General features: G+C 38.7%; 1 protein-coding gene across 1 annotated transcript; it reads left to right on the top strand.

The window, feature by feature from the left end:
* Nucleotides 1–124: 124 nt before the first annotated feature.
* On the top strand, nt 125–9,953 carry stard5 (StAR related lipid transfer domain containing 5). Its single transcript, XM_029426094.1, has 6 exons — nt 125–643; nt 1,506–1,555; nt 3,424–3,556; nt 4,070–4,187; nt 8,191–8,284; nt 8,398–9,953. The coding sequence occupies exons 1-6, from the start codon at nt 554–556 to the stop codon at nt 8,546–8,548; spliced, it is 636 nt and encodes a 211-aa protein (XP_029281954.1). The 5' UTR covers nt 125–553; the 3' UTR covers nt 8,549–9,953.
* The last annotated feature ends 11,231 nt before the right edge of the window (nt 9,954–21,184 follow it).

Raw genomic sequence — 21,184 nt, 5'->3', positions numbered from 1 at the left:
AATCACTGAATCATATTGAAAATATAATGAACCTTTTATTATAGCATATGGAACATTTTCATAAGCGCTTAAATTTGTGAAAAGGGGTTTTCTTTTGAAAGCTGTAACCGGAAATATTTTTTGACTGGATGATTTGACTCCTCCAAGAATTCTTCTTGTATTTCAGGGAATACGTTATAATACTTTAGGATTTTAACGTTGTGCACGGGACAGGTTTAGGCTGTCGCGTGAAGACAAAGATTGTACAGTGAACATTAATTGACACAGTTGTCACATACCTTAGACCCGTGAGCTAGCTGCTTGTTACTTAACGATGCGGGCATTGCATAGCAGATTTCATTCATTTTAGCTAACGCTAGCATTGTAGTGGCGAATCTATTTGCTAATGTTAAGTAACTTGTCACTGCTGCATTTACGTTACATAGCCCAGCTACAGTGTGACTCCGCTTTTCTGTTAAATTGAGAGATAACATTATCGTGTGTCAACCATTTAGCCTCTGTAACGTTAGCTATTTTGAGCGAGGTAACGTAACGTTAACTTTTACTATCTATTATGGATTATGAACAAAAAGCGAAGGCAGTGGGTGACTGCTTGCTGAGCTACAAGAGGGATGAGTCCGGGTGGAAAGTCTGCAAGAAATCGGTAAATATTTGCTGTTATTGTTGTCTGCTTGTATTGTTGATATGAAATTGTACGATATTTATCCACTTGGCCCTGATACATGCTGTTCTCGGGTAATGTTCCAATATAGAGAACCAACGAGGGACGTTAGCTTGACTGATGCATGTTACCTGATGTGGCCTTGCTCACCGGCGTAGCTCACCTTACAGGACAGGGTCAAGTACTTTTACTAAACTGGAGGCTCAACTATTCATTTTTGCATGGCACATACAGTGGTGCATATGCTGGCAGATATGCATTGTCAAATTACAGAACATGCAAGATTCATAGGTTGCATTTCATGTGTGTTTGACCCTTTTTGTTGTTAAAGATGAATATCATTGTGGTCTTATGTATAGCAATTTAAAACCGCGATTGCAATTTAATACATTGCTCACTGTTACCATTTTTGATCAGAAGGTTTATTATGTAGAATATTCCGAATTCAGCACACTCAGCCTTAGTACGTGTCTTTGTCAGAACTCTTTCAGCTACACATAGCACCTAATCAACACAGACACTGTATTAACATGCTTAATTGTCTCAACAGTTAAGTGCAGTTTAGGACCATCAGTGCTAATGAGGCTGAACACACTGCACATTCTGTGGACAACAGTCAGCCACTGGTGCTCAATGATGACTGACAATCAGCTTGGTGTATCAATCAATTGATATTGAGCTCTCTGTCACACTAGCTCCTCAAGTAAGAATACAGAAAGACATTAGTTTTGAATTATTTTGTTGTTTTAAAATATGTTGTGTCAGAGAGAACAGCATTTACCAGGGCCGTTCATTACACATAGGCAAATGTCGCTCACTGTAAATGTACTGTTTTCTTTGGCAGAATGACGTGGTTGTGTCTTGGCGTCCGTCGTCTGAGTTCCCTGGGAATGTGTGAGAAAGCTCAACTTCTCTTTTTCTTTCTCAGCTGGTTTTGATTTCAACAACAGTTGAACACAATGAATGAAATCTGTAGATAGAACACATTGCTGTAGTGCAAGTGTAAGGGTAAACACAATGATAAGGATGACCACCAGGGCTTGTGCCTACAACTATAACCATATGTTTATAATGCTACCTGTCCTACATAGCATGATAACTCAAACTGCATAAAATAAAATAAGAAATAATGTCTCGGCAGGACTATTCTTGTGATGAAGGTGATGAGTTTGTTCACAGATTCTACTTTATCTTTGACATGATGTTCAAAAAATATTATTAGCTGTTATTGGCGGCTATCAGCAGATACTGTAATACCACTTAAAGATTATACCACTTTTCAAGATGCATAGATCATAACCAGGTCATAATTCCCTTTCCCTTTAATATGCATTTTATATTACTGTGAACACATCTTTTTCAAACAACTGTATTTTTCAAGTTCCTGGCCAATAACTACATTTTACAAGATTAAGAATGTACACTTCATGATAATGTTATAATTTACCTTAACCCAAAAAAACGTTTTACTGACTTCAGCTTGGACGCATCATAATATATATTAATGGAACCTTGACTTGTTAACGTTAGCTGTTAGCTCCTCTTCTCCCTCGTTTTCCTAAAGTACCGTAGGTGCCTGATAGAAAGTGTGCCCTGGGCTGACTATGAATGCTAATCAGCCGTGCCGTGTTCATTGCCACGCTTTCAATACAAGCAACAGGAATAATGGAAACAGGGAATCCGTAATAGATTAAGCTCAAAACGACCCAGTGCTGCATTGACCACCAGTTAAGACATTCCATCCAATCAATCTGATTGTGTTACCAGCGCTCGCTTGGGTCGAATTCTGTAGGACACTGTAACACTGTAATCTCGCTGTCATTCTCAAGAGAGTCCTGATAAAACTTCGTAGCCACAGGGGGCCACCCACACAGGATATTTGGGCCATCAAACCCTGCTTAACACACCTGTGTATGCATTTGATGAATTTGGATCTGGACAGTTAAGGCCATGTCATGAAAACTTCAGTACATCACAGTAAAATTAGACTTTTATTTTGTGCCAAAAAATAATAATTATATAATTTTTATATTTTTATATATATATATATATATATATATATATATATATATATATATATATATATATTCTATATTTTATATATATATATTAGATAAGATATATATATAATGTAGTCTAATTCGAATTTTATAGATAATTAGAATATATTCTTATTCTATATTTTTATATATATATTTAATTATATATATTTTATTTATATATAATATATATATATATTATATATATAGATAGATATTTATATAATAATATATATTATATAGAGATATATTATTATATATATATTATAGAATATATATAGATATAGATATATATATAATAATAATCTTTTCCTATATATCTCTTTATATATAATAGAAAATCTCTTTTTATCTCTATATTCTTCTATATATATATATTATTAAAAAAATATATTTTTTATATATATAAAATATATTTTTTTTTATCGCAGTAAAATTAGACTTTTATTTTGTGCCAAATAAATATAGATTTATTTATTTATTTGGCAATAAATCATTAAAAAAAGAAATTCAGAAATGGTGTTCCATTATGTATATCGAAGGTGTAGTTTAAAAAATACTGTTTTTTTTTTTCAATGCTTAAAACATATGTTGTACAGAGTAGATGAAATGGAAGTTTATTCTGTGTGCAGGGGTTAAATTATTTGCTCGTCCAATAATGTATGAATCTAATTTACGGCAGTCATGCCTTTTAATAATGTGATCTCCTGACTTCCTCTGCAGTTATAAGGGGGAGGGGATTGTCAGTGGAAGCCCGGAAAAAGTGTGGGACTGTCTGAAACCAGTACCCAATGGGCTCAGAGTCAAGTGGGACAACAATGTCAAAAGGTTTGAACTTTTGGAACAAATCACAGAGGTGTGTGTGACTAATTTCTCTCTTCTGATTAGAGGATGTTTTGACATGATCATTCTGTATAAGCTTAGCCAGGTTTAAAATTTATTTTGATTTCCACCCAAGATTGTCTGAATTATTTTAAAGCAGCAATAGGTGTCTTAACATATAAGGAGTCTTCAACTAGCATAAAAGTTGTTTTGAACCAACTACGAAGTGCAGTACCCAGATATCTGGTGATCATGTCAATAAACTGCATGCATGAGACTTTAAACCAAAGGAAGACGAGAGGCAAAAGATTTGTACGTGATTCAGTTTATATTTTGATCTGTCACTTATCTCATCTTGTGTTTGCCAGTTATCATTTACAACCTACTGAATTAATAAATAATAGTAATACATTTTTATTTTTTTTATAATCTTGCCCGGTGCAGCTTTAAATGCATACATGTGATACCAGAGGTGATATTCATTTTTGCTTTTGCTTTGTTCGACTCAGTCTTTGAGTACATTCCCTTGTCTCCCAATCTTACGCAGGACATCTCTATCTGCCGAACAGTCACGCCCTCAGCAGCCATGGGGATCATAGCTCCACGAGACTTTGTAGATGTTATTTTAGTTAAGCAATACGAAGATGGTACCATTTCATCAAATGGTGCGTAACGACTCATTATTTTCTCCTATACTTTTTGTGCTTGTTTCCTTTGTACTTCCTAAGATTTATTCTGCCGTACAGTAGGGGCTTGACTGTTTGTGTATGTCTGAGTGATTTGGATGCATAGCTGTCTGATCTTTTACTATGATGTGAATACACTACAGGTCTGAATGGACAAAATATATTGAATGTCACACATTACTGACAGATTTCCTTTTTTCCCATCTTTGAGTGGTTTGCCACCCCACATCAGAAGATTTAAGCTGATTTGACTTCAATGGAATATGTCTGAAAAAATAGTTATCGCAGGAGTGCCTTCACAGCCAAGTGGTTATCGTGCATGGCTTATTACTGCAACATTCTGGGTTTGATTCCAACCTTGAAAAAAATCTGTTGCTGGTCAAACCCCTCTCTCCCCCCAATTCCAGTCTGTCTCTACACTGTCAAATAAAGGCAAATATACCCAAAAATAATTACTTTTAAAGTTATCGATGAATAGAAACTTGTGAATTGAACCTGCATTTCTACTGCAGGAACTTAGTTAAAGTTTTAGTTTCCCAAAAAATCTGAGCCCTAAGCTTGTATACTGTTGATGGTCTAGTATTGATATGTCTGCTGTTTGTAACCGCCATTTTATTACTTTATGTAGTGTCGTAGTTGCATAGCAAATAACAAAGAACCAGTAGGAGCTGAAGCCACAAACGCAGCTATGAAGAACATGATCTCTCAGCAGCTTCACAACCACAGACACTGGCAGCTGTGTTTGAAAGAGCACCTGGCCAAGCTGCCAGGGGGTGAATTTGGATCTTGGTGGTGGGTTGTGCTTTCTCCACTATGCCACCTGGGTTTCCTAAAACATAATTTTAAGACTTGAAATCTGTCTAATTTACCTGATTTTGGAAGTTGTTGAGATGGGGTGGAAACACACATGCACTGAAGTAGCTTTTAGTTGCCTCTCCTTTGTAACAGCCACAAATTAGGACAGACTTTTGCAAGAAAACCCCCAACACAACAACCCTTCTACCATGAATTTCAATTTGCGCATTGATTTCATTGCCCTCCATTGTACTGCGCAAGAAAGATTTTTCAGGAAGTGTTGAGCAGGAAAAGTTAAAGATAAACTGAGAGGACACTCTATCAGACAGTCTGCCAATCTCAACATGATCGTAGCAACTTTTAGTCTTAGTTTTGGTTCAGTGCATGTCCACTTATTTTGGCAGTTGATCGTGCCACTAGTGAGCTGCGACATTATGACTTAATATTGGTGTGCTTTTTTTGGGTTGCTCCAAAACATATTTAAAATAAATCTTAGCAAAAGCATGTAGTGTGTCAGGCAGTGCAAAGGGCCACATACAAATGATAAAAATAAAGAGTCTACATATTTTACATAGCATGGCAATAATATATAGTAACTGCAAATAAGGTGATATCTAATGTCCAGCCAATACTGTTTCCCATAAAGGTTGATAATCACATTTTATGATCTCCAGTGACACCACTGATAAGCTGTATATTTGGCAGTACCGTTCTGTGAAATTTGGCTGTGGAGCCAATGAATTCATTAGACTTAATTTAAATCTATGGATATATTTACAAATGATAAGATGATGAGAGGAATAGATGAACCACATTTATTTTGAGAGAAACAAAGGTGAAGCTTAAAATTGTAAGCAGTTGTAAACATCCATCAAAGTTTAAAAGAAACACGTTTAATAAGTTACTCCGTCGTCAGGCATAAGTTTAACATAGGTTGCAAATAGGTTATCCACTCGTTATCAATAAGTTGGCTGTAGGATTCACCGTCAGCCGATGTATACGTAACGTAGTCACGTATGTATTCACATATAACACAGGATGTCTCCTGGTGGAAACCGGGTTTAAACTGGATAAACTGTTGGCTTGTTTATAAAGGCCCTGTCACACATATCCGTATGGCGGAAACGAATGCAGGCGTATACTAAATATTCGGCAATACACTGGTGTACGTTAATATAAATTAAGGGTAAATTGTGATCGTTCGAAGCACGCAGACGATACGCCGAACACAGCAGACATACGGCCCTGTCGCATAGTTCCGTATGGCAGAAACGTATGCCGGCGTATATGAAAATTTGCTCAAAATTTGTCAGTCCAACCTTTCCACAGCGGTGTTGTAGCTGACGTATACATAACGTATAGGCCTACATAAAGAAATTGTTATACGTATGTCAAACCTATTGATAGCGTATCACTTACTTACATAAAACGTATCAGAGCGTCTGGCCAACGGAGCTGGAAAAGTGCCATTTGGTTCACGTCATGCTGATGCTGGAGAATGGCTAGAATGTACTCTTGTCGCAGCCTCTCAGCATCCAAATGCTCTCTGATGATGGGTTGATGTGTACACGTACGTGTATTCAAGACGTGCTGTGAAGAAGTGAGGATGAGCTACTCACAGGGACCCTATATACTATTTTCAAACCCCAATAAGCTCCCAAAACGCTAGCTAAACGCTAGCTGTACTGTACAAACACATAATAAGTTACTCCGACGTCAGGGATAAGCTTAACATAAGCTACGAATAGGTTATCCACTCATCATCAATAAGTTGGCTGTAGGGTTCACCGTCAGCCGACGTAAACGTAACGTACCTCTAACGTAGTCACGCACGTCTAATGTAACGTAACTTATGTGTAATGTCTGCATAATTTATGAAGCACACGTTGGGTACGTCCGAAAACTTTGAACACGCTCAAAACATTTTCACAGACTCAGCGTTCAACAACGTAACACAGTGAGCTCTTAACAAATACTACTTATACCTTACCTTATATCAACGTAAACCAGCGTATTGCCGATATTTTGTAGACGCCATATTTTTGTATACGTTATGCATTTGTTGGCCATTTGTCTGATACGTTTTGTATAAGTAAGTGATGCGCTATCAATAGGTTAGACATGCGTATCTGTATAAATTCACTTTTCCGATCTGGAAAAAAATTGGACGTATTTGGACTCTGACAAATTGTGAGCTAATTTTCGTATACGTTTCCGCCATACGGATATATGTGACAGGACCTTTACCTGTGTTCCTACCCCATTGGACTTTGTTGCAGTGAACTGATAGAAATGATGGAAATTAAGATCGAAGTACCAGATAGATCAGAATTACCTTAAATGAATGTCTGATCCCAACAATATGTGTTTGAGGCCCAAGGGTCTGTGTACAGATACTATTTTATCACCAACATGAAACAGGTTCTGTTCTTGTTCGCAGTTTTGAACCGTTCAAAACATTTCGACCAAAAATAAATTGGTTCAGAACCCTAAAAATTGGTTCTCCGGTGGAACAAAAAAGGTTTCCCTTGACCTGAAGTGTGACCCGTGACGACATTAGTTGCTGTGTCATATTCTACTGGTTGAAAGAGGATGGAGAAATGGAAGTGAGAAATCATCAGAATTAAGGAACGTGCAGTGGTCTCATTAGTAGTTGGTCCATACTTGATTTTTGGATAAATAAATAATAGATGTAATAACTGAAAAACTTGCAGGTAATCAATGTGATCTGCCATCACGCTACTTCTGTTTACTTCCGTTGGGCATTGTACAAGGCCCTCCTATCCAAGGTTCCAAGAATCCTGAACAGAGGCACTTTTGATGGAAAAGGGGCCAGAGTAAAAATGTGTCAACCAGCCCATTTAGAGCTCCCACTAATTTTGAAAGTAATACTTCAATTTTTGGGAAATACACTTATTCACATTATTGCAGAGAGTTAGATGATTAGATTGATAACGTTCATATAGGAGAGATCTTCTAATCTCATTCTTAGCAATAAAGCAAATATCTCCCAAAATGCAAGCTGTTCCTTTAACTGGAAGGAAAAACTGCAGGTGCTCAGTTGAGTTTGTGTGCTCATATGGTTGAGAGCCACAGTTCCACAGACAGAAATGCAACCCCTCACAACATCAATAAAATGCAGACAAACATGCATGTATACATGTGTGCTTTGTGTAATGTCAAACAGCCACCAATGTGAGCCACCCGGGCTGCCCTCCCCAGTCGGGCTACGTGAGAGGAGTCAACCATCCATGTGGCTGCATCTGTGTTCCCATCTCAGGGTGAGTATACAAACGCACACTAAACAAGTAGTGCGTTTGTTTGTAGCATGTGTAAGTTCATCTTCACTGTAGTACTTTTTTGTTTGACATTTTTTCTTGTGTGTTTCTTCCAGAGAGCCCAACAAAACCCAGGTGTTCAGCTTCTTCCAGACCGACCTGGGTGGCTTCCTCCCTCGCTCCGTGGTTGACTCGTTCTTCCCCTCCAGCATGGCTGAGTTCTACAGCAACCTGACCAAGGCTGTCAAATCTCTCAAGGACCTTTGACACCAAGAGTTAAGAAATCAATCTTCAAACCTGAGGCCTGGTCAGGCCATTTGTTCATTGTATTTTAAAATGTCCAAACTCAACAATCAGCACACTGAGATTATCAATCGCTTTTTTCAAATAGATCTAATCTACCATTTATGCTAGTGTACATTCCTATATTCCTGTGTTACTGCAGGAGTTTGCCAGTCAATCTGGCTATCCCCTTATTTAAAAGCAGTTTACACGATAAGAAGTCCCAAAATAAGAACAAGGGCTTGCATTTGAAACGCCTGCATCTCAAACACCAGTCTCTTTACATCTGTGGGATGACATCATTTCCTTCAATCTGAAGGAAAAAAATAGATGTAAAATCTATATTTCTACACGTGCTAAAAGTACGTAACATCTTTACTTTTGACCTCTGAGATTAGACACTAGACATTTCCTCTTGATATAATGGCATACTTCAGTGTGTACAGTAAACATGCATGTTGCATGGACCTTTTTTTACCCTATGCTGGTATCAGGTTGTTTGTTTGGAGTACTGACTCATACCTCATATTTAGTTGTTTGTGTTGTACTTGAACTGCCATTTGCTCATTTCCAACTCACCTGTACACCATGAATATCTGCCTCTCTAAACAGTTGCACTGAAGCACAGGTGAAATGGCAAAGGTGGCCTTTTTACGTTAAGGCAGCTTTGTTTTTCCTTCTAGAACAACGCCTTTTGAATAGGACATGTATAGGACATGTTTTGTGCTGCTCTATCAGGCAGAAAGGTGTCTTCCTTTTTGTCATGACATTTTTTACATTCCCCTTTCTTTTTCTTCATATACAGTCACTGAAACTTTTCATGAAGTTTTAAGATTAGAACCAGACCAGCTGCCTGCAGTTTGTTAGAAAACATTTTGAGAAGCTGGCTGGCTAACTGGGCTCACAAAGGTGGTCATCAGCTGAGGCTAATGGACCTTTGACAATAAAAGTGATCGTCAATTCCCATGCAACATGGACAAATGCCAATCACAGGTTTTAAGATGCAATAAGATAAAACTATTGTGGTGAAATGAGGTCACTGTATGTGTAAAATAATAAAACCGCACTATAGGCTGATATTTTGAAGGCCTTCAGTAGCTTATACTGTAAAAGTAAGTACTAGAATGACATGGTTTACTATCACTAGCCTGAAACTGTTCCAATGCATAATTATGAGCAATGCAAGAAGTCGGACTCAAAATGCATACATAAGTCAAAAGTAACCTGGCAAAGCTTGAGAGCTTCACTGCAGATGGGTTAAAGGAGACCCTTTTAAAGTGTGAAAGATGCAAAGATGCACCGCAAGATGTCTCCATGTAATGTGTCTCAATGATATCAGAACACCTCAGATTGCATTAATGCTGTTGGAAAAAAGCAGACCATGTCATTGATGTTTGTTATCCCATGGTAAGGTAGAGTTAAATATCTTTATTGCTCTTGTGTCGGCACTTGGAATTTGTTTCCACAGACAGTAAATCTTCATTCAGTTCGTAATCCTGCAGATGCTAGGGCAGTAGGCTCAATCCCCATTGTATTACCTCATCCGGCGATAGTGATTTAACAGATATTTATTTAAATAAAAATCTTCAAGATTATTACTTTAAGTAACATTTTAAATTGAGGATGATTTTTACTTGTAAAAGTGTATTAGATTCAGATTCAGGTCCAAAGCTTCCCCTATAAACACTAATCCAACTTCCTCAAAGCATAAGCTCCAAACAAAACGCAGAAGAAAGAAAATCAAACCACTTTGAAAAGGCACAAGACTTAACAATAAAAGATGCTCATACCGTAAACCATTTAGAATTTACATTATATTCAATTCTTTATTTTTAATGCTGTGGATAAATGACAAATAATTATACTGACATTTATCATACAGTTCACCAACAAATGTTAATGTTGTGTCACAGTTTTCTTTACCATGTAGATAAAGATTAGATGCCAGTCCCAGTATATCCAATATGTCAGTCCAGCTCCTCATCAGACCCCCTCACTGTCTGCACACTGTGCTCAGTCATCCCTCTGTACGGGGAAAATAAATGGGAAATGTACTTGTTGAACTTGAAGTGGAATTGTATATAATGACAATATTTCCACTTCTTTAATTCTTACTTAACATTTTAAGACTCATGTAATACCTTGACAGAAGCCCATCCACACTGACTGTTGGCTTTATTTCTATCATGTTGTCTTGTTATTTAAGACTCATTTTGAGGTTGGACAGACCGGGAGGACAACTTCACTCCTCGTTACCTGCACAATAGAATCAAAGCTTACAGCAAATCCAAAATCATGTCTGTATTTAATAACTTAACAATATAAAAGTTGCCATTGCTTTTTATTTACATATATTATATACACAATTAATGTAAGTTATTCCACATCTGCTAGAATATTCTTCAGATAAAAATGTATTGTACATTACTCCTCATGGGCTAAGACTCACTTGAGTTGGAGAAATACAATTCTACATCTTGGCGTTTGTAAAGAATCCATGTGAGCCTTCCCTTGATTCCTTGTGTATTAGGCTCCTTAATGTTAACTTATTGATCAGTATCAGAGTATGACAAATGAAAATGGACGAGTATCTGAGTCAGGGAAGGCTGGAGGAAAGATTTGATTGGTGTAGTCTGTTGGCGTGTACACTGTGACATGTTTAATGTTTCTGTAGGGGTATCAAGATTTATTTAAAAAATGTTTTGCCACTTTATCTGTAACATATTTTTACCTCACAGTGTAACCAGTAATCTTAATTATATTGCGATGTTTTTGCTTACATGTGGATCTGAAGGCTTTTTCAGTTGTGTGGTTTAAATGGAGCCAGCAGGGTTTTGAAATTATCTCAATGTTCATACAGGTAGCTGCTAAAGGAGAATAAACACACAATTACATGAGGAATGGAAACTAGAGAAGCACATTATCCTGGCATTCAAAGTAAATCAACACTGAATCACCTTTTTGACTTGATCCTCGCTCTACCTGGATTTAACATGTGATCTGTATGATTAAGACCTCCGATGACAGGCCCCTGCTTTTACACTTACTATTAATAAGTGGATCTAACTACTCCAATGGGAGGATTTGGGGGACTTCTCAACAAACATCGTACCATATGTCTCAGGTTATAATTGATATTTCTACAATAACCAATAACTAATGAAATGACAATATGAAAGTCTGATAATGTGATGAAACTACTGTCTTTACAGAGCTTAATTGCCTACTTTCTGCTCAGCACCATATGGCAGACGGACACAGTTAGAGACTACAAGGTGAACGTAGTGGAGCATTTAGCAGCTTAAGAGACAGATATTTACCTCATGAGTTGAAAAACAGAGAAATATTGCATATGTGTCAGGTGGCCAGAAACACAGCTGGTGGATGTGTAAATAAGCAACTGGTTGCTAACAGCTTCACCATACCCTCTCTAAAGGGGTGACGTAATATTTACAACTTGTTTCCACTGCCCCCCAGTGGCCCAAAAAATCTGTAAGTCCGCGTTTCTTTTGAGGGAAAGCTATGAAGTACAAGGCGGGGGTCATGTGACACATGGAACCTGTTCAGACATGGCGTTAACATGCACCTTCTGTGTGGACAGCTCTTGGTACGTCAGTCCACACCTGGCATTAGATGGTGTCTCCACATGCGTCTCTAGTGACCACTTGTGAATGGCTCTCACTTCTCCGCTCTATATGTAGATAACGCGTGGATCATTTCCATTTAAAAATACATGAGAAACGGGCTGTGCGCTGCCTTCAGGCTTTGTGCCGATGGACATTTCTCCCCCTGACTGCAGTATGCGTTTAGTATTTTCAGATTTTTGGGTACATAAAAGGTTTTTAGTTTTAGGATCATTTTATGAACCTAAAACTATAAGGTTATTGTCTATAGACGGTCCACTAGGACACCGTAGCCTTGGCCAGGCAACATGCTGCTCCAGCTCCAGAGAGCCGGGGAGAAGAGCGGGCATGTCTGTGCAGAGCACTGGAACAAACACACAGTATGATAATAATATCCAAAACACAAGATTCACTGTCAGTGGTTTCTGTGACATGAGAAATACTAATGTTTGAAAATGCACAGCTCAGATGCTGACTTCCTCCTACCAGAGGACGTCAGCTGAAGAGGTCCTTCAGTGTGAGCCAGGACGCATTCGCTTACACACTGTTTTAAAGAATATGGCCATATACGGCCCACAACACCTCCAAAACTGGTCTGAGCATTAGGATCTCAATGTGTCATTCACACCTGCACTTACAGCTGTCCACTTGTGATCGCATCACAGAAAATGCATGTTAATGCTGCGCTGCACAGCCACTGAGACAGTCAACCTGCTGATGAAGAAATTATTTATACTTAAGAATGTACTCTTAGCAAGTGGGGAGGCCTGCTTGTACAAATGTTATCGGCTATTGGCTATCCTTGTCATTCATGTGACCATCATTTGTCATGTTGTAGCTGTCCTTGGAGAGTCTCCTGCTGTCGTAGCGGCTCTTTAGAGGAAGGGCTTGTCTGTACCTTTTGTGATGGGACTGACCAGCGGTCATTTAAACCTCTTGAAAACTCCTCCACATTTGGTCTGGCTGATCCCACTGCTTTCCGCTTGCATTGCATTTTGCATGCATTAACACATGCAATAACTTTTTTTTATCCTTATCCGGATATGATATCCAGATGCAGACAACATGTTAATACTAGACAGAAATGGTGTCCTTGGTAACAGCTGCTATGACGTCTCTGTTTGGACTGCCACCAAAAGGTTGCGGCTTACCTGCAGAATTACCAGCAGCTTTTTCTTCAGACTAGGAAGTCCTGTTTACCTTTCAGTCCTCTGACAAGAGGAAACACAACTTTCTATCATTGGGAAAATGTTTTGCTTGAAAATTGTCGTAATCTAATAAATTCCGTTTTGTTTTTTTTGTAAAAATAACTAAAAGCGCATGCAGTGAACATTAAACATGCTTCAGATTGTGAGCTCCTGCAGAGCAGTGCATCACGTGATTCTGCATTGATTTATCTGACCTCAGTGAACTTTGACCAACAAGCATCTCGCTGTATCCACACTGACACGCTGGTCAGAGAGCATGGAAACTATGGCAGGAGCAGTCCCAGTTAAACCCTTTAAGTATTGGATTGTGACTGTGATGGATATTTTGACCACTAATGAGACCAAATCCCCAAAGTAAATTGTGTGTTCTGTGATTGAGATTCAGATACCAACCCAAAGTTTCCTTATGTGCATTGTTCTGGCAATGTGTGGTCCAACACTCAGCTCAGACATGTTTTTGTCTCCTGTCTTACACTCGTTGCAGGATTTCCTGAGTACACACCGTTTTGGGTAATTCAATGACTGGCAGAACAGAATATATGTAAAATAATAAATGTCAGATGTTTATAATTTACTCCTCTTATTGACAGCAACTGCTGCTACTCTTAACGTTTTTACATGTCTATTCAGAACACATGAAACTGTTTATCTTGTACTGTTCTGCATCCAGTTAGTTTTGTATTTCACCAGCATTAAAATGATTAATAAGAACATCTTGTTGTCTATCACTGCTATTGTCCTTCAGCATTATATATAACATAAACATCTCTCACACTTCACACTATTTTAAAGCCACATACAAACTTGGAGAATGAAACATCACACAGACTTGGGCTCAGCTTTGAACAGTTTAATTTATTTTGAACTCTTACGGAAGATGTAAGTGACTATAAACATCTGTTTTGTAAATTGATATTTTCTTTTTTTAGGTGTACCGTAATGGAAAACATTTACCTTGTGTATTCATACAAAGACATTATATGGCATTATATTGTGCAATGTAACATTTTGAGCACAGAAAAAGATTGACACACTGATTAAATAGTAGTGTTAAAAACACACATTTGCCCTGTCTCAAATTCCCTGCTCATATTGTGTGTGTTGTGGATACAAATAAATAAGCAAATACATTTATTGAGCATACATTGGTAAAGAGTGAATTTCTCTACACATTTTTATTTATATTTTTGCAAAACTTTTTCTGTGCTCAAGATGTTGCACATACTCAGACTTGAAATGTATGACTATAACATTCCAGTTGGGTTTGGTGTGACAGGTAACTAACTAAAGGCCCTATCACGCATCCGTATGGCGCAAACATACGAAAAATAGCTCACAATTTGTCAGAGTCCAAATACGTCCAACTTGTCATCGGATCGGAAAAGTGAGCATATACAGATACGTATGTCTAACCTATTGATAACGTATCACTTGCTTATACAAAATGTATCAGACGAATGCATAACGTATACAAAAATATGGCGTATACAAAATATTGGCAATACGCTGGTGTACGTTGATATAAAGTAAGGCATAAGTGAAGAAATGACTGCTTTACGGTAAGTGCGTCATTTCCGTGTTTTGTTTTATATTTCTTTGTTGCTGGTAGCATACTTCAGCTGCTCTAGCTTGACTCAGTTAATGGTGCTATATAGTCTTGATTACTCCTTATCTCTTATCTCTTAGCGACTCTCGCTAAATCCTCAGTTCTTTACTCTCCTTTCGGCTCTGCTAACGTTAGCTGCTGTAGCTCGGCAGCTAGCTATGGCATCTCCCTCTTCCTCTTCTGCTTTCTCCTGCTCGGTGTGTTTCATGTTTAGCTATTGCTCTGCCTCCTTTAGTGATAATTGTACGTGTATTAAATGTAGTTTATACGCAGGATTGTAAGCGAGTTTTAGAGGGATAGATGAGTGGCTCCGCACCATGGTTAGTCAGCGGTTAGCAAATGTAGCTGTTAGCAAGCCCCCTGTAGCCGGTGCGTGCCGACCAGTGGTATCTCCTCTTAGCTGTCCCCCAGCGGGGCCCGAGCAGCCAGGAGACTGGTTGACTATCTGAAAGAAGTGTTCACCACCAACCGCTTGCTGTTTCTAACAGGTTCTCCCCACTCAGTGACACACCAGCTGAGAAGCCAATTCTGGTTATCGGTAGCTCAATTTTGAGATACGTTCATTTTGAGACACCAGCGACGACAGTCACATGCTTTCCTGGGGCCAGAGCAACATAGAAGCACATTTGAAACTGCTGGCTAAGGCTAAACGTAAATACAGTAAGATTGTTATTCACGTCGGCGATAATGACACGCGATTGCGTCAATCGGAGTGTACGAAAGTTAATGTGGAGTCGATGTGTACATTTTCAAAAACAATAGATAGATAGATAGATAGATACTTTATTCATCCCGAGGGAAATTTAGGCGGACACTCCGTAGTTTTCTCTGGTCCTCTGCCAAATCTAACGAATGATGACATGTTTAGCCGCATGTCATCATTCCGTCGCTGGCTCTCATGGTGGTGTCCAGATAATAATGTGGGCTTCACGTCCACTGAAATGAATAAAATAAATGGTTAACAGAAGAGGAGTTATACATGAAAACCTGATAAAAAATGCAACTAAATCAAAAAATGAAATGTTGGCTCTTAAACATCAGATCTTTATCAACGATAGCTGGATTGGTAAATGATTTAATATCAGATAATAAGATTGATTTATTTTGTCTCACTGAAACCTGGCTGAGACATGAATAATATGTCAGTCTAAATCAGGGGTCTCAAACTCAATTTACCTGGGGGCCGCTGGAGGTCGAGTCTGGGTGAGGCTGGGCCGCATCAAATATTCCACAAAAAAAGGGTTTCAAGTATTCCAAAAAAAAGTACAACTGATCCAATCTTCTCAATCTTTAGTAATAACAGTTCAGAACATGAACAGTTTTTCAGAACATAGGCTTCTCTTACCTACTCCTTGCCAGAGACCTGGCAGCAAGTAAGTTTGGACCTGTACTTTGACTTATTAAAGTTCACGGTGGAGAAGAGCTTTTCACACAGATATGTGCTCCCAAAAAGGAACATGCATCACACAACTGGCGGAATATTTCCTGAGCAGTGGTCTGGCCATGAATCACTGTGAGCAACTCCTCCATCACTTCAAAATTGTCGTCAACACCGCGGACATACATTGCGAGCTGCGCAGTGTCAGTGATGTCTGTGCTCTCATCAAGAGCGACTGACTATGCACGGAAATGTTTGGCTTTCTCACGCAGTTGCGAGTCGATATTTTTTTGTCACCGTATATGTTACCTGACAGGTAACATATACGGTGACAAAAAAATGGTGCGTGTAAGAAAAACGCGCGGGCTGCACTAACACTAAACTTTGATGTCAAGTAGGGGGCCACAAAATATCGTCCAGCGGGCCTCAATTCCCAAGTCCCTCCCAAATTAATCATCTTGTTGATAGTGCTGCAGCCTCACTACGAATAACACTCCACTCTGTCGCTCCTGGCTCCATGGCTTAATTTACAAATCCGCAAACTAAAACAAAAGTCGAGAAATCTTGAAAGCAAATGGCGTTCCACTAAATTGGAAGAATCTCGTTTAGTCTGGTTAGATAATCTTAAAACGTTTAAGAAGGCTCTCCGTAATGCCAGAGCAGCTTATTACTCTTCATTAATAGAAGAAAATAAGAACAGTAACAGGACTTCAAAAGTTATTAAAAAATGGTCTTATAAAAGAGGATTATGTGGACACACTGATAAACTTTCAATTTCAACACCATATCCCAGAACAAGGTCCAGAGTGTGGTTTAAACAGTGAGTTGGTTCATGTACATTTTGACTGAACCCAATTGAATCTAATATTGAGATAAATGCATTATTAAGGCTGTCACTATCAACATCCACATGAATATTAAAGTTACCTACAATAATTACTTTATCTGTTTTAAGGACTAAACTTCTATTGGCATCAGACAAAGGACTTGTCTCTGTTCTTGTCTTGTTAGACCTCAGTGCTGCCTTCGACACTGTTGATCATGACATTCTACTGCAGAGACTGGAACATTATGTTGGCATACAAGGAGCATACTGGTTCAAGTCCTATTTATGTGAGCGATCTGAATTTGTACTTGTTAACGATAAATCCTCCATGACAGCCAAAGTCAGTCTTGGAGTCCCGCAGGGTTCTGTACTTGGACCGATTCTATTCACCTTATATATGCTTCCTTTGGGCAATATTATAAGGAACTGTAGTGGCATACATGTTACTTAAGCAAAGTATTGTGTATCAATATCTATAATAATGATTTTGTAACCTCATAATGATGTAAGACAATCAAATGTGTGTATCAGGGCCAAATGTCATCTACAAGTGTATCCTAGAGGGAAGAGGGGGTATTGCATGTTCCTGAGGGAGGGGGTGAGTAAGAGAGGGCAGAACACCTGGTCGCCAAAAAGTGCTGAGACAGGCAAATATGACCCCCACCGAGGGGATAAACATGTATAAGGCCAGAAAAAGTCACACCACCGGATCTGAACAATGTGAAACGTTCAGGAATGAGACAGGAGTGGTTTCATTGTCTGACGAGTTTGATGCACTAAACATGACTATAAAAGAGGAGACCCAAACTAAAATAAGGGCTCTTTTTTCCTGCTATACCCGGGGATTTTTGTGATCTGAAAGTTTGTTTGACCTGATGTGAAATAAACTCTGTTTGTATTTGACGACTTCTCCACCGACTCCTTTTTCCTTGTTCATTTATTGCTCTAAGTGTTTAAACTAGAGATCAGAAATATAATTGGATTGAGGAAAATACGAAAGATTAAGTGTCTTGTGAGCAGAAGCAGAGGCGCCTACTACTCACCACCTGGACAGGTCAAGGTCACCTCTAATCACTAGAGAACTACTCTATAAACTTTCACCATTGTTATGCAGATGATACCCAATTATATCTATCAATTAAACTAGATGAAACCAATCAATTAGCTAAACTTCAAGCATGCCTTAAGGACATAAAAACTTTGATGTCTAGCAACTTTTTGATGTTAAACACAGACAAAACTGAAGTTATTATACTTGGCCCTAAACACCTTTGAAACACATTTTCTAATAATATAGAAGCTCTGGATGGCATTAATTTGGCCTCCAGCACCACCATAAGGAATCTTGGCGTTATCTTTGATCAGGATCTGTCGTTTAACTCCCACATAAAACAAATCTCAAGGACTGCCTTCTTTCATCTACGTAACATTGCAAAAATAAGACACATCCTGTCTCAAAATAATGCAGAAAAACTAGTCCATGCACTTGTTACTTCAAGGCTGGATTACTGCAATTTATTGTCCCAAAAAGTCGCTTAAGACTCTTCAGTTGATCCAAAATGCAGCGCACGTGTATTGACAAGAACTAGGAAACGGGATCATATTACTCCTGTATTAGCTGCTCTGCACTGGCTCCCGGTAAAATACAGAATAGAATTAAAAATCCTTCTCCTGATTTACAAAGCAATTAATGGTCAGGCTCTAGCACAGGGGTGGCCAACCCGCGTCTCTCGAGCCGCATGCGGCTATTTGCCCAGTTTCATGCAGCTCTTCAGTTCATATCGAATTTTATTTGTGAGTGTGTGTATGTGTGCTGTCAGTATGAGAGCATGCCAGTGCGTCTAATTTTGATGTGGCCCAAGAGCCCAAAATGATCACAAAAATGCCTGCGATGCAGTTAACCAATCACCTTCAAGGGGGGAAAAACCTATCGTCGAGTAAACAATATCTAACCATCTGAGTTCGATCCTAAAATGGCAGGGAAAAAATGAAGCAAAAATATGAAGACCAACATAGGACGTTTTATTAGAGTGGGAGAGTTTATATTCATATAAAAATGCTGCCTGACCTAGTGCAAAGTGTAATTGCGTTTGTTAACAAACTGAAACTGTTTAAGGCACTTCTTCAAAAGGGAGAATTAGCACATTTTCATTGTTGTTGTTGCATTGTTCAGGGTTTCAACCAATGTTGCAAGCGGACAAGCCGAAATGCAACATTGGTTGAAACCCTGAACAAAAACTTTGCGACTCGGTTCCATGATCTACAGCTGAAAAGGTCACAGATTACGTTCCTCGTCGACCCTTTTAATGCTAGTATGCTAGTCCATACCTTTCAACATTGGAATTTCAAAATAAGGGATTTGTTTTGCCAGACTCCGCCCATATCTTAACAGCTCTTAGCCACCAATGCAAACGTAAACACATAAGGGACGGGTATATACATTCAGGAAATGCATGTTTATTTAAAGTATACATAAGATTTATGTATTTTATTTTATGATGGATGAAGTTGTGTGGCTTTTGTTTTCCCTGACGAGGACTTCCTTGCGATGTCAGAGTCGGGAAACATGTCCGCTACACTGCGACTGAAATCAACGCAGAAGCTGAAGGCTACATTGTTTTTAGCGCAAAGCATTGACATCTTTCCCTCTGATTTGGTCACTTGGTCTGCCTCAGACACAGTTCTTATCACAAATTAAGTCATTGACAGTGTGTGTGTGTGTAAAGTTTTAGATTTTAATTTTGTCTGTGTGAGAGAGAGAGGGGAGGAAGAGAGAGAGAGAGGATTAAGAGAGTGAGGGAGCACAGAGAAAGGCTGAGAACAAAAGAGAGAAGTGGGGGGTGCGCATCTGTGACTGTGTGTATGATGTGGCTCTTTGCAGTAACATAGTAACATTTTTGGCTCTTAACCTCTGACTAGTTGGCCACCCCTGGTATATATGGTCCCTGTGAGTAGCTCATCCTCACTTCTTCACAGCACGTCTTGATGAATACATCAACCCATCATCATCCGGTTATACTGCGTTCCTGTCTAAATGTATAGTTTCTAGAGAGCCATGGCGTCATAATGATGGTATTAAGAGGTGGAATAATTCAGGTAGGACTGTGTAGGACATCACTGAAGGCCTAGGTGGGAAATGCACAGCCCGCCACTGTTAGTAAGGCAGCTGTTTTAGTGAGAGGGAAACATCTGAAGCCACTGCCTCACATTAGCTAAAGTCTTTTCATGATATGTTAAGTGACTCATGGCCTGATTTGTGCTTTTAATGGATACGTGGATAAAACAGCTTGGTACCCATCACAAGAGTGGTATGACATTTTTTTTTGTAAGGAGGAAGTTTTACTGCCTATTACCTAGCCATAGTTTTGCCATATCTAAACTTTTTAGGAAAATATGGTATTCACCACCTCATTCTAGAGATGGTGAACATAGAACAGCTTTACAATGACCTGTGCAGTGGGCGGGTGTCAAGCAGAAAGATTATTTGCACAATCAACAATAAATTAAAAAAACACACAAATGACAATTTTATCCTCTCAAATTACTTAATTTGTATGCAGATATTAACAGAACATAGCATTAAACATACTGCTAATATTTCAGCATTTTATTGAATATACTGAAGATAACATTACCTTTAATTGGAAAAAGTATATCCCAATTGTCTGAAATCAAAACAAAAGCAGATATATTGTCCATGGCCTGACTATATAATCTGCCAATGACTCTCAATGCAGCAGTAGGAAGTGAATTTCCAGTGTGTTGTGCACTTCAGAGTTACTGAAGAGCATCCAGAGGGGAACAGCAGGCTGGCAGCTCAGTGTTGCCAACATGGTGCCTCCAATTTCTGAATGTATTCCATCATATTAATATCTTTGGTGTCACATTCATTACATTAGCCTTTGTTCCCTTAACACTTTTTTGTAATTGGTAATTGTTTGTTGTTTCAGTAATACTGGCTCGCACGGGCTGCTATCAGT

Source organism: Cottoperca gobio, chromosome 3 (assembly GCF_900634415.1).
Source record: "Cottoperca gobio chromosome 3, fCotGob3.1, whole genome shotgun sequence".
In the NCBI taxonomy this organism is placed as follows: Eukaryota; Metazoa; Chordata; class Actinopteri; order Perciformes; family Bovichtidae; genus Cottoperca; species Cottoperca gobio.
This window is presented reverse-complemented; position numbering and strand designations above follow the sequence as displayed.

What these genes read in the sequence shown, in the direction of transcription:
- stard5 (XM_029426094.1), top strand. Translation starts at nt 554, where the DNA reads ATGGATTATGAACAAAAAGCGAAGGCAGTGGGTGACTGCTTGCTGAGC. An exon ending in TTTTGGAACAAATCACAGAG is followed by an intron (nt 3,557 to 4,069) that starts GTGTGTGTGACT and finishes AATCTTACGCAG; the next exon opens with GACATCTCTATCTGCCGAAC. An exon ending in ATCTGTGTTCCCATCTCAGG is followed by an intron (nt 8,285 to 8,397) that starts GTGAGTATACAA and finishes TGTTTCTTCCAG; the next exon opens with AGAGCCCAACAAAACCCAGG.